Raw genomic sequence first — 14,310 nt, 5'->3', positions numbered from 1 at the left:
TCCAGAGGAAAAAGACTAACAATCGACATCCCTTTCATTCCTCTCTCTCTCTCTCAAAAAAAAAAAAAAAAAAAAAAAAAATCAATGTCCACAGGATAAATCATGAGGTTATTTCAATTCCAACTGAACTCATAAAGGTTTTTCATTTTTCTTTAAACATCCTAATTGAGCTGTTTAACTGGTGCATCTGCCTGCTGGAGATTGAGCTGAACTACTTGCATTTGATTTCTGAGGGATTCTAACATTTTTTGTTAATTATTCTATGCAGGAACCTTTAGGCAAAATAAAGCTTTTGCAAAGATCTTTGTCTAGTGTCAATATTTTGCCTTGTTTAATATATATGGGCTGATTCTGGCATTTCATGGGAGGAGTTGAAGACGATGAACCACCCTCGAAACGTATGAAAACATCATCAGAAGATTTGAGGAGTCTCTGTGATAAGTCATTTCTTTCAGAGCGCATCAGTCCTTTGGGAGGCTCAATGGCTAGGCCTTTACCATCCCAAGGGAAAGATGATATGGTTGGTTCTAAAGGAGTAATTAAAAGGGTGGAATTTGTGAGGATCATTACGAAGGCTCTTTATTCTCTTGGTTATGAGAGAAGTGGAGCAGCTTTGGAGGAAGAGTCAGGGATATCCTTGCATTCTTCTGCGATGAATCTTTTCAGGCAGCAAGTTCTTGATGGAAATTGGGATGAAAGTGTGGTTACGTTGCATAAAATAGGACTTGATGATGAAAGTATTATAAAATCTGTATCTTTTTTGATATTAAAGCAGAAATTCTTTGAACTTTTGGACAAGGATAGAGTCATGGATGCTTTAAAGACATTGAGAATAGAGATAACTCCTCTTGGCATTGACAAAAAACAAGTGCATGAGCTTTCATGTTGTATTGTCACTCCTCAGCAGCGTATGTTACTTGGGTTTGCCAATCTGGGAATTGAAACTTCAAACTCCCGACTGAAGCTTATGGAGGACTTGCAAAAATTGCTTCCTCCCACGATTATGATACCTGAGAGGAGATTAGAGCATTTGGTTGAACAGGCTCTCAGTGTGCAACGGGAAGCTTGTTATTTCCACAACGCTTTGGATAATTCGCTGTCATTGTACACTGACCATCAATGTGGGAAAGACCAGATTCCTTTGCATACAGTGCAGGTTCGAACGAATATCTGATAGAGAATTACGCTTTTTTTCTTTTGTCATTGCATAAGTAAGCATTTTAATCTCTCTCTCTCTCTCCCCTCCCTCCCTCTCTATCCCCCAACCCCCCCCCCCCCCCGCCCCCCCCAAAACCAAAAAATGAAAAAGAAACAAATCTCATTACTTTCTTTGAATTCAGGTAATGGTTACTTGTTATGCGTCAGAGAAAAGTATAATTACCCCTAATCTCATTTTCTTTCATTAAGTGAGAGGAAGAGTGAGGTACTGGGGACAATGGGGGTGAGGGAGGGAAACATTAGTGCAGAGTTTTGTCATAGGGTTGAAAGGGAGCCAATTGAAAGGGGGCTCAAGAATGGTGGTGGAGATTGATGATACTGAGTGTTTTTGGTGGTTGGCTAGGTTGAGAGTGAGGTGATTAAGGGAGCAAGTATGGGGGAGGGGCAAGGGTTAGATGGAGTATAGTGTTATAGTGTTGGATTTAATGAGAGGCATGTGTACTGTGGCATGGGCAAGAAGGATGGATGAGGGTGATCGGAGTTGGAGTTAGATGGATGAGACCAATAGGGGCCTATAAAAGGGTTGATGAGGGTGATGAGTTTGAGTTTTAGGTGTAGAAGGTTGTTTAGTTTAGGCTTGAAACATAGTCAAGAAGGGCCATGTTAAGTTTGAGTTTGAGTTTATTCTCAATCTTAACTTTCAAACAACCTTCAAACCTATGTTGTGCAGGATTTGTGACATGATGAATCAAATAATTTATTATTTAAAATGGTAGGAGATAGAAAACAATGGTTTATTATACAAATACGGGAAGTGCAAAGGAGAAAGAAATTAAATTCATCAACAAAATTTTAATAAATAATTTTCAAGTTTGACTTCAAACTCTTTCTAAAAAGCATCATTGGTATCAATTTAGATGTCCCATAAAAGTCATAAAATTTGGAACCCACTTAGTGCATCAATTATGGATGCATATCACAAGTCAAAAATATCCAAAGTTGATTCTTAGTCAGGATGGACCTAATTTTACCCTTGTCCATTTCTGTTTAGATTTGGCATGATGGGAAAGTAAGAGAGGTATTGTTGCTTCCTTACCATTGGGCGAGATTGAGAGAGGAAACATAAGAAGAGAGGTCAATAGATCTGGGTTTATTTTCTTCATTTGGCTTATACATCATCAAATGCTCAAGAAAAGATTTGATAGTCTAAGGCAGGTCAGAAACCCATGTCATGTATAGTTTTGGGAAAAGAATGGGATTGCAATCTGCGTCACATTGATTTTGGTACGGGTGTTAGATTTGGGTGTTTGCCTAACTGTTTTATTCTAGAGGCATTCTCCTGTGGACATACCTAGGTGTTATGGTCAAGGTCTGCAGTATGAGGACCGGCACTTGTGCTGGTAGGTTGGCGGTATAGTATGTTGCCATCCATTCCTGCATAAACCGACAAGGAAGGGGGAGAGGGAGAAGGCGGGGGGGAGAGAGAGAGAGGGCAATGGAAGGAGAGAGAGGCAGAAGGAGGGGAGAGGGAGAAGGAAAGAGAGGAAAAGAGAGAGGGAGGAAGGGAGGGAGAGGGTGGTGGAGGGAGTGGGGAAAGAGGGCTTTTGAAGCCCTTTCTCTATGGTGCTGAAAGAGGGGCTTTGCCCTTGTTTCGAAATGAAATAGGGGTTTCAGCCCCTATATATGTTTTATAAAAAATATTTTAAGTGAAATCAGCAGTTGCTGCCAATTTCACTTAAAAAATCCTTATGGAGGCATGCATAATCTTTGTAAAATCAATAATTTCATCTTTCTAAAATCAGGTTAAAGTATCAAAATATGATCCATTGGGTTTGGAGAACAATTGGTTCTTAGTCTAACATTAATCCTATAAGCTGGTGGTGAATTCCTAGCCTCTTTTGATATTGTCAAATTGTTTTTGAGAATTTCAGAAGGCTATGATGATACATACCATTCTGTTCATTGGGAAAGATCAACATATAAAGTTGACATTGACATTATTCCTAACGTGATATATATTCGTAATAAGGGAAACCCGGACTAATTTTTTCCTGTCATAATTTATTTCCTCTGAGTTCCTACTTGTAGGGTTTGTTATAGGACATAATCATAACAAATACATCAATCTTTTTTCTTTTCTTTTTTTTTTTGTTTTTATTTTGGGCCATTTTTCATAACATAGCTTATAAGTTGCACTATTGTTAGATATTTACGTTTGAAAACTTGGTTCGGTTTTGATCTTGAATGGGTCATATGAGTTTCAGTTTAGGGAGTTCCAGTGGTTTTGGTATCTTCAGCCTAGTTTTGTTAGTTTTAGCTTTAACAAAAAAAAATCGAAGAAATAAAAAAAGGACAAAATTGATAAATAAGAACAAATGAGTTGAGGAAACACTATGATATCATTTTTAAGAATATTGTATTTTTTGAGACCTTTGAGTACATCATTGATGCAGTTTTATCTAAAAACAATGTATTTGTGTGTATTTATATATGTATGTCTTTGTATTGTGTGTGTTATATATATCTCTGTGCGTGCGTGTGTGTGTGTGTGTGTGTGTGGGATGCAAATGTGCATCTACTAATGCATATATTTATATAATTCTTGTTCTAAGAAAGGAAAAATTAATCATTGTTTATATTTCGCATTGCTTTGTAATATGTCATTTTATTATTTGATGGCATGTTAATGGACAAATTTTTTTAATATCTATCTGGTTTAATCTCTAAGATAGCCAAGCTTATATCTATCTGACTTACTTCGAATTTCTTCATAACCCAGTATCAGAGGGCTTCCAACATTTGACTTTGAATTTCTTCAGAATGTTCTCGGTTGAACAGGAATGTTTTGGTCTTGTTTTCAGAATTCAAATAAAAAATTAAAACCATGCTAGTTATCTTTCTAACATCATGTTCCTCTACAGGTGCCGTAAGGTTGGTTCTTGTGCATGATGATAGAAAATTTAACCAACATTGGGCCATATATAGCTGATATTTTTGAGAATCTGGGTGCAAAAGAATAAAAAACTATAAATTCTCTCTTTAGGCAAATATTTGTATTGCTGACATAATTCATGGTTCCTTGCACTACCTGTAGAAAGCTGTTGGCTACTTGGATTATCTTACACAAGTAGCTTTAGTTGTTCCTTCTATTTTCATTCTTCATCTTCTTTCTATCCGAGCAGAAAAGTCTCTGTCATGAAAGATTGAGAAAAGGAGCAGAGAAGGGGGGAGGTGAAAAGTGAGGGAGACTAGAAGGAAGAGAAGAAACAAGAGAGGAGAGATGGAAAAAAAATCTATTTCTAATTAAGATGGTCGCAAGTGTTGAAACCTATTCTATGGCTTAAAGTAGGTATTATCAGCTTCATGCCTACTAGAGTATTGATTATATAAGTGTCTAAATCTTGCTTAGAGCAAGCAGTCCCTGATGGAGGAGGAAAAATGGTGGGGGGGCGGGGGCGCAAGTAATATCTGCAGTGTGTTTATGCTGCACTATCTTAATTTTGGAAGCTTGTGTCTACTTAAATTTTAGATTGAATTTTGCTCTTCATCATGGTAATGCTATCACTTCAAATTTCAAGCTATGCATCTGTTGCAACTGATTTTTCCCAGTTATACACCAAAATGTGAATGTGACTAATTACCAAGTACTTTACTAACACAAACAACATGCATTAACAAAGAAGAGCATATGTTTTTTATGTGTAACATATCAAATATTGTAGGGAAGTTTTGCAACCCTTGGGGTTTCACATTTGTAGTATGATATGACAAACATACCTATTCAACTCGCATAAGCTCTTGTTTTGATTAATTTCATTTTTCAGAAACTTAGTTCTTGACAATCTTCTAAACAAATGTACTACTGATTTGGAGCAGGTATTACAAGCACACCATGATGAAGTGTGGTTTTTGCAGTTCTCGAATAATGGGAAATATTTAGCATCATCATCGAGTGATAGATCTGCAATTATATGGGAGGTAACTTTTAATTTTGGATTCTGGTTAGAGATTGCTTAGTCTTCCCCCTTTTTCATGAGCTTGTTGGTAACTTGATCTCCCCCATCAATCTGGTTTAGCAAGCGGTTAGAATTGGAGTCTACTTTTGTTGCCTTCTCCATATTCTTAGTGGTGAATACACCACATAATTTTTCTACTTATTTATTAGCAACATAAAGTGGTGAACGATATAAATTTTTTCAACTGTGTTTTTTTTTTCTTTTGGGTGATATATGCTCGTTTCAGAGATAGATTCAATAGATATTTTGCAATCAATTTATGAAAGCTTTTCAGGGGAAGAAACTAGAGGACTCACTTTGATTCCATCATCTCTATCAAGTGGTCTCATTCAGTAGATTTCTTCTAGATGTAGTATAGCAAACAGTGTTGTTACTGATGCTCTCATGAAAGTCTACCATTGTTCAACACTATAAGCTGTTGCTATCCTAAGATATAAATGTGTCTGCATAAGGACTTTGCCACTTGTCTTTTCTAAAAGTCCCTTTATTTCATTTTGTATTGTAGAGTTTAAATTTTTACCTGACTTTTCTTCCATATATGGAAGTACTTCATCTACCTTTGTTTTAAAAAAATCATAAGTCTGTCTACCATCTTTATTGCCATATTTTTCTGAGTACTCAATCATCAATAAGTGTATGTATAATTTCCAAATGAGTGAGTTGTTCGTGAAGCAGCCTGTGGTCAGCCAAAAAAGTGGAAAAAGTCTGGCTCATTAGATTAACAAATGAGCCGAGCTAGAGCTATGCTTAGCTTGCTTTAGCTTAGCTAGATTAAGCTCGAAATATGAAATATAAGGAATTTATAAATATTATGCATTATTTAAATTTTATATAAATTTTTATATTCATTTATTATAAAATAAATGCATATAAAATTGACTGAATTCGACTATAAGGTTAATATACAACCAGGGGAATTAGTTCAAAGTATACAAATAAAGTCCTTGGGTGATCTCAAGCTCTCACCAGTTTTCTTCAACAGGCAGTTTGTGAACAGCTCTAGTTGCTCTCAAAATTAAACCTGATGGCTCAAACTCAGCATGACTAGAGAATGAGCTGAGCTTGAGCTAGGCCTGGCTTACTAAGCTCAGCTCATTTACGCTCCTGCATGTCTTTCCACATGTTTCAGCAAGAATTTTGAAAGTAGCCTTTGACTTGGATTTATAATTTTAGAAATTTTTAAGTTTGAACTTGCCAATGCTTAGTTATGTTCTAGGCTGTTTTGCTATCTATTCATCGCATACACCCCATTAGATGTTGTTGATGTCTGTTGTATATGCATAGATATACATTCTCATAGTTGTGAGATTATATTATGTGAAAGATGGCATGCCTGATATTTGGACCATCATTCACATTGGAGCATCCACTCCTATGTTCTTGGACAATATGACAAATGCATGATCAAATGTGCATCCCTTATTTTTAGAGCATCATCAAGATTAGATTGGTGGGAGCATGGTATTCTGTACCAGTCTGAACCGGCCGGTACACCCCGTACCGTACCATATCGGTGGAGAACCGGTTCGGTTCAGGTAGATTTTTCGGAATACGCCCCAAACCTCGCCATACTGGTCACTTCGGTCCGGTTCAAGGCCAAATCGCCCGAAATCGGATGGTTTGGGTCGGTTCGGTACGATTCCGGGCCGGTTCGGTTCGGTTCGGCCCAATTTTCTCTTTTTCTTTTTTTTTTTTAATGCTGCTAGATAAGATTTTTTTGATTTTTTTATCATCGATACGGCACCATATGGTATGGTACGGTACCGTACCAATCAGAAACCGGTATGGATCTTGGTACCGATTTCTAAAAACTTAGGTGGGAGCATATAGACATACTCCTTTTTCTTTGGAAAACTACAAATAAAGGTTGAACGATGTATAATCTTAATCATAATCATCAAGCCTTGTCCAAGCTATTTGAGGTTTGCTCTATGAATCCTCATCATCCCTATTTATGGGTTACCTCCAATTTTATATCAGCCTTCTCTAAATCCTTTTTGATAACTTCCATCCATGTTATGTAAGCCTTTCTCTCCTTGTCATACATACTTCAACAAAAGTTAAAGGATCCCCTTCTTATTAGACCATCCTTGAATTTTTGTTGCACATGGCCATACCATATTTATCAGTTCATCAGTTATCCTTCATTTGTACAACTCTTGGAGCTCCTCATACATCCTTTTTTCCCACTAAGCTTCCTATTTTTAGTACGTCCATCCAAGATTTTAAATCCCATGGGACGGGGTTGACTTGATTTTTTCATGGAATGGGATGTGCCGCTGTCCGACTCCGTCCCAACACTTGAGATAGGGGATGTTCCAAAACATCACGATCGGAACGCTAGCGGGACAGCCATGTCCCGACACATGGGATGGTACCCTATCTCGATGTCCCACGGGACATCCCACTGGCACTTAAATCCTTGCGTCCATCTTATAATTTTGTTTTCTGCTGCATTCAGTTTGTTTTCTGGGATCCACTTTATTGTCCAACATTCTAAGTCATACAAAATTACAGACCTTATTGTTGCACTATAAATTTTCCTTTAAGTCATGAATATACAAAGGAAGATCAATTCATTTTTACTTAAATAAACTCTTAATAAGCTGATTGACCATATTTGCATGTTATCTCTTGGTAAGAGTAGTAAAAAAATTTAGAAGTTCTATTTTGGGGAGCTATAGCTTGTGCTTACTTTCATTCTTTAAATTTGAAGACTTGACCACCTTTATAGCTCCTTTGTGGGGTGAGATGCACCTCTCTTCATTATAATTCTTTTTTTTTTTTTTAATGTCTTTTGATTGGATATGATGCACTTTGCATTTTCTTTTAATCTTTTTTACTACTATCCAACAAAGAAAAGATCAATCTTCAGCAGTATTTGGTAAATTGCCCTTTTGAATTTGTTGGATGATCAAACTATTTTCCTTGAATAACTCACTGGATCCAAATGATTTTGCTTTTCAAATTTTTATGAAAATGAAGTACCTTTACCCTGTGGAAGCTTGATAAAGAGAAGGCTTTTCATTTTTACCTTTTTTCAAGCTAAACTACTGACTATTTCCCAATGGAACTAGATATTCCAGCTACTTCGAGCTCTTGCTACAACAGTATGACCCTTGATTGTTTTGAAATGTTACAAAGGCTTTAAGTTCTCATTAATTGCTGCATCTTGGAGAAGTATAATCAAATAGCCTGAACTTTCCGTTGTGTGGCTTAAGTTTCACATTGCAGTTTGCTTGAGTCACCATGTTAAATAATACATGAAATTGGACCAAGGTTTGACTAAGTTTTGGTTTCTGTTTTGATACCTTGGATGGAGTTTCGGTTTTGGCAATTTCAGTGATTTCAGCAGTTCTGGTTCAAGCATTGGAGTTTCAACTAAAACAGCTATGTAAAATCTGAAAAATAGTTAAAAAAAAATCAAGGTATCATTGATTGTACTTTAAGTAATCTAGAGTCATAATTTATAGAATTTGAGTAATTTTCATCTGACATTAAATTATGTTGAATCTGCATTAAATATATTGCATGAATATGGCAATCTTTTAAGTGAAATACCAAATATCAATCAATCAAGCATAAACGAACAAGACAAGTATACAAGAGTATAAAATAAATCAAATTTACCTATTCAATACTACATATTATTGCAAGATGAGTTAATAGTGGCAATCATCACTGTCACAGTGTCGTTGGAGTATTGGTTGAGATGAGGATAAAAATTAGATGGTTCCCCACCAATCCAAGAAGTTATGAAATGTTGTTTATTGTACATAAAAGTATTATTTGAAATATGTTCTATTTAGTTGTTTAGATTGTAAAATATTATGATAAGGGTTATTAGAAGTCTTGGCCATCAAGTATTATTTTTATTATATATCCTTTTTAGCTCATGAAACAAAGAAAATCCATTGAAAATTTGTATTACATAGTACATAGCTAATGTACTTAAATAAACAAAGAAATAACGAACATATGATAGAAAACGTCAAAAGAAGCAATTTAAAAAAACATCTATGGCTACTTTTGGCCTACTTGGTGTCGAATTGACCAGTTTCAGCTAAAACTAACTGTAACCGCCGAAACAGACTGAAATTCGAACTGGGTGTTAGTTTCTATTTGGTCTCGGTGGAAACTGATCAGTTTTGTCTGAAACTTAAAATCATGAATTCGACCATCCCAAGATGGATCTTGCCCTTTTTTTTTGTTATTTTGATGCTACCTCCTGCAGCTAGATCTGTTAAACTTCTAAGATACTGATTTGCAATTAGATTTTGGAGGAAAGACACTCTCAGATTTGAAATGTTTGTAACTTTAAGTCAACTGAATTTCTGGCACTAGATCATTTCCAACATTGCTTGATGGTGGATCCTGAACCTAATATTATGTTAGGTCAACAAAGATGAGACAGCATTTGGAAAATAGAGAAGTACGTATTTCTTGCAACATGAACAAAATATCACTTCGAAACCCAATCACCTCTCAAATTTCCCCTTCTACTTTCCTTATTGAGGGTGGACTAGCACAAAAACAACCTTGAACAAAAAGAAGAAATAATCTTTGATTATATGCTGAAAAGTATAAAAGTAAAAAATGTTTTTGTCTTCTCATTAGCTGTCTCTCCACATTTTCATCTGTTTTTTTTGGATAAATTGAAGATTTCTTTTCTGATGAGTGGAAGATGGACTGACACAAAAGATCCTTGAATGAAAAGAAGAGAATAATATTTGATTATATACTGAAAAGTAGCAAAGAAAGAAAAACCAGTCTTCTGTCTTCTCAATTGCTGTCTCTCCACATTTTTCTTCTATTTTTTGGATAACTTGAAGATTTATGTTCCAATGAGGGGAACCCTTGCTTTTTTCCTTTTTTTGGTAAGGAGTGGAACTCTTGTTTAAGGGATTGATCAGTCCCTAGGTCTAGATTGTTAAGTGGGTGATCTCCACAACCAAAAACTGTCTGGTTATTATTTTTACACACCATGTTCAGATTATGGACCAAGAACTCTCTATGTTCCATATGTTCTAATTTATTTCATCTTCCGACTAACACATATTTACTTCCTAAACTAGGATTTGTTACATTGAACTCCTAAACCTTCTTAAGGATTCCATGATAGGAACCATCTTTACCCATTTACTTTCATTTCTCCATTCTCACCTTTTTGCTTCATGTTTCCCTCTAAGCAAGCACAGACGTGAATAGTGCTTTGAGATATATCTTGTAGCATACAATACATCATGTACCTATGAATACCAGCAAACTTGGACTTGCTTTTAACTTTTTTAGAGAACTAACAGTTGAAATATTTGGAGGTATTTGCCATATGTCGGTTCGCTGTGCCAAAATTGAACCCTGTGCTGGTTGGCCGGCAGTATGGTTCAGTATGCCCTGTACTATTCTGTACCGAGCTCAAACTGTCACGATAAAGTAAATGGGGAAAAAGGAGGATTGGAGAGAGATATAGAGAGAGAAAGAGAGAGGGAGAGAGAGGAATGGAAGGGGGGAGTGACGAGGATGCCGGCAGTGGCTGCTGGAGGGCCACGGAGGCTCCCGGAGGGCAGGATCTTCCTCCCGGCCTTCCATCGGATCAAAATAGGGGTAACCCCCTTATTTTGATCATGATAAATTTTATTTATTTATTTTTTTTGTTATCGCAATCTATGGTGAAGTCGACAAATCGAAATAAAGGCGGTCACTCTTGTTTCAACCCGATGGAGTGTGGGGAGGAAGATGCTGCCTGTCAGGAGGCCTCCACACCGCTCATCCCTGTCTACGTCCCCTCCATTCCTCTCTCTCTATCTCTCTCTATTTTTCTTTGTATGGAGAAGGGTAGAGCTCCGGAGGCCTGGGCGGGTCTCTTCGGCCTTTCCTCTCCTTCCCTTCTGCCTCTCTCTCTTTTCCTTTCTTTTCTTCTTTCTCCTCACTGGTATACCATTTTTTACACCAGAACTGTGTTGGTTCAGCCGATTATGATTTACATTACATATGCACGAATAATCAATTTTTATTAATGGTAGGTACTCTCCATGATGTTGCATAGGCGTTCTTAGTGGATCCAAATAGGACTTCAAAAGTGCTAGTCTTTTGTTTTCTGAAAAAGAATCTTGGTTTGGTTCTTGTTGCCTTAGCATTGGGATGTGTGACCCAGCACATCTATCCCTTAGAATGACAGCTGAACCCACTAAATTTTTTTGATTGATGTAGTTCCTTTTTTATTAGGTCCATGAAGATGGGGAACTGTCATTGAAGCATATGCTAACTGGTCATCAGAAACCTGTTCTGATGGTCGCGTGGAGCCCTGATGACCACCAGCTACTCACATGTGGGATGGAAGAAGCTGTGAGGCGTTGGGATGTTCATACTGGAGATTGCCTCCATGTCTATGAAAAGAGTGGTCTTGGCCTGATTTCTTGTGGCTGGTTCCCAGATGGAAGACAAATTTTTTCTGGTGGGACAGATAACAGCACTTGCTTGTGGGATTTGGATGGGAAAGAACTGGAGTCTTGGAAAGGGCAGCGAACAACTAGGAGCTCAGAGATGGCATTCACAAAAGATGGCAGGTGGGTAATCAGCATATGCAGGGAAACTGCAATTCTGTTGCTTGATAGGGAAGCAAAGCTAGAGAAGCTGATTGAAGAGGACCAGACGGTTACTTCGTTTTCACTATCTGGAGATGACAACTTTTTGCTCATAAATCTAGTGAACCAGGAGATTCACTTGTGGAGCATCAAGGATGATCCAATACTTGTCACCAGATACAGAGGTCACAAGCGCAGCCGATTTCTAATAAGGTCTTGTTTTGGGGGTTATGAGCAGACTTTCATTGCTAGTGGAAGTGAAGATTCACAGGTATGAATCATTGGTCCTCCATGTTCGCCTAATGCATGTTTCAATAGGACAATATACTGAGAAAACTGAACAAGATAACTTGTGCTTTTGGTTTACCGTATGTTGCTAATGTATTTCTATCCAACTGGAGATATGGGGTGCAGGTTGTGTTTCTTGGAAAGTCTCAGTTGATAATATGATCCTTTACCTCTGTGCATGGATATATTTTGATAAGGCATATGCACATGTCAGGTGTAATTAATTCTTTCAGAGTTCTGGATTTTGAAAAGGCAATAAAGTAGAAAGAATTTTTAGCATACATATAAGAAGGATGGAAGATTATGTTAATATGCAAAATCGTTCATTTTTAAGTTCACCAATTGAACATCCATATCAATCAAAAGATACAGCTTAAATAGAGACATTTCTCAGATATTTAAGCAGTGTTGAGAGCTAATAAATGGATCCATATCAATCAAAAGATACAGCTTAAATAGAGACATTTCTCAGATATTTAAGCAGTGTTGAGAGCTAATAAATGAACTTATAAAATGAATAATAGCTTTACTCATTGTAATTCACCGATACACAATGTAGTCTGCTGTAGAAATAAGTTTTTTCTTTTCTGATCCTTTCGGTTGGAGCCCTTTAATTTGGGAAACCATGAACTGCAATTTATCTGCATGACTGCTTAGTGATCATTAATAGTTGACAGCAATAGAAAGTTATTGAAGGATGATATTGTGATTATCTACTAGTAGAAATGGAGTAAAATAAATTCTTCGACTCAATTATGTCTATAAAACTTGTCATGAATGATAGATATTTGTTTTCATAACATTAACTTTGGGCAAGTTGAAAGTTTTGTTGCCTCATTTTTTGTCCTGCTTCGATGGCTGGGATAAACTTGAAAAAAAGTTTACCTGTTTTACGTATCTTTACCACAGTAAGTCAAATCAATAATTTCCTCCTCTATCTTTCTTTCACTAAGCTTATTTTGATCATATTGTAATCTATAATTGCTCTTTGAATGGCATACTTTGTTGTATAACCATTCTTGGATATTTAGTTGTGGAGGATTGATGATCAAAGAAATCCAACAGCTCTGAATACATGGTTTGACAATCTATGGTTCTATTCTGATCGCAAACAATATTTTTTCCTAGCTTACAAAAGGAGGCTATATCATTGCTCAGAAAAAAAGAAAAAAGAATTGTTTGGAAATTTTGGCCTGTATTGCACATGTGAATTTATAACCTGTCCAAGAGTAGACGATTTCAATGTCCTTACTGATGATGGGATGATTGTTATTATTAGGTGTATATATGGTATCGGGAAACTGGAGATCTCATCCGGGCACTACCAGGACACTCTGGTGCTGTCAACTGTGTCAGCTGGAACCCGACAAACCTTCATATGCTCGCATCAGCCAGTGATGACCATACAATCCGCATCTGGGGACTAAACAGGGCTAACTTGAAACGCAAAGAAGCTTACAGCAATGGAGTCGCCCACCAATGCAATGGAAATTGTCAATGATATGAGAACATTGAAGTGGTCAGGTTCTTAAATTCCTTAATTAATCCATTGACCGTATAAATTCCTTGTTCTCCATTTTGTGGGCACTCGTAACAAAGAATCCTGTAAACGCGAACAGCTGCTACCAGCTCATAAACCATCTAATATGATTATTTAGTTCTTCCATTCATTTCTTATTTGAAGCAGAATAGAAATTTAGTTTATTTTATCGGTCGTCGTGTCTCTTAGGTGAATTTTGCTTTCTGCATCAAGCTTAATAATGACTTTCAATTGAATTGCTGCGGTATGCTCATCTACTTATTATGTGGAAGAGGTTAGACTTGGCTGAATATCAGATTTCATTTACTTTGTTGCTTGCTACTTGTAGAAAGAGTTACCGGTCAAATGATGCAAGTGATTTTTGGTATGGTTCATTGGACAGATTGTTTAGTCGTATACCATCCTAAATTACTAAATTACCATTGAACACCAGAATTGAGAGCAGCAGCTTACAAAGCTTTTATATTTCTTATATGCAAAGGAGAGGTTTGGAGGAGATGCGGCTTGATCTATTCAAGCATCTGTTACGTGGTTGGCACCAATTTTGCTACTTGCATTGACTTGACGGTCAACTTTGCCGATGCCTAGAATTATTGGGGAAAGGAAAACTCACAAAAGTGATATTCTAGTCGTCATCGTCTCATCATTCAAGTATCAACTGGTTTCACCAAGGAAAAGAAGGAAAAAATTTAAGGATTTGCATAAGCAAAGCATCAATGGAAAG

General features: G+C 36.8%; 1 protein-coding gene across 1 annotated transcript in view; it reads left to right on the top strand.

Annotated features, from left to right (window-relative positions):
- LOC105035193 (WD repeat-containing protein 26 homolog) overlaps window positions 1-13,712 on the top strand; it is a 14,090-nt gene extending 378 nt beyond the window's left edge. Inside the window, exons 2-5 of the mRNA XM_073248482.1 lie at window positions 269-1,156; window positions 5,035-5,136; window positions 11,400-12,029; window positions 13,326-13,712. Of these exons, the coding sequence (XP_073104583.1) occupies window positions 362-1,156; window positions 5,035-5,136; window positions 11,400-12,029; window positions 13,326-13,547 (1,749 nt within the window). The 5' untranslated portion in view covers window positions 269-361 and the 3' untranslated portion in view covers window positions 13,548-13,712. The remainder of the gene's footprint in view (window positions 1-268; window positions 1,157-5,034; window positions 5,137-11,399; window positions 12,030-13,325) is intronic.
- The last annotated feature ends 598 nt before the right edge of the window (window positions 13,713-14,310 follow it).

This window comes from Elaeis guineensis, chromosome 14 (assembly GCF_000442705.2).
Source record: "Elaeis guineensis isolate ETL-2024a chromosome 14, EG11, whole genome shotgun sequence".
In the NCBI taxonomy this organism is placed as follows: Eukaryota; Viridiplantae; Streptophyta; class Magnoliopsida; order Arecales; family Arecaceae; genus Elaeis; species Elaeis guineensis.
This window is presented reverse-complemented; position numbering and strand designations above follow the sequence as displayed.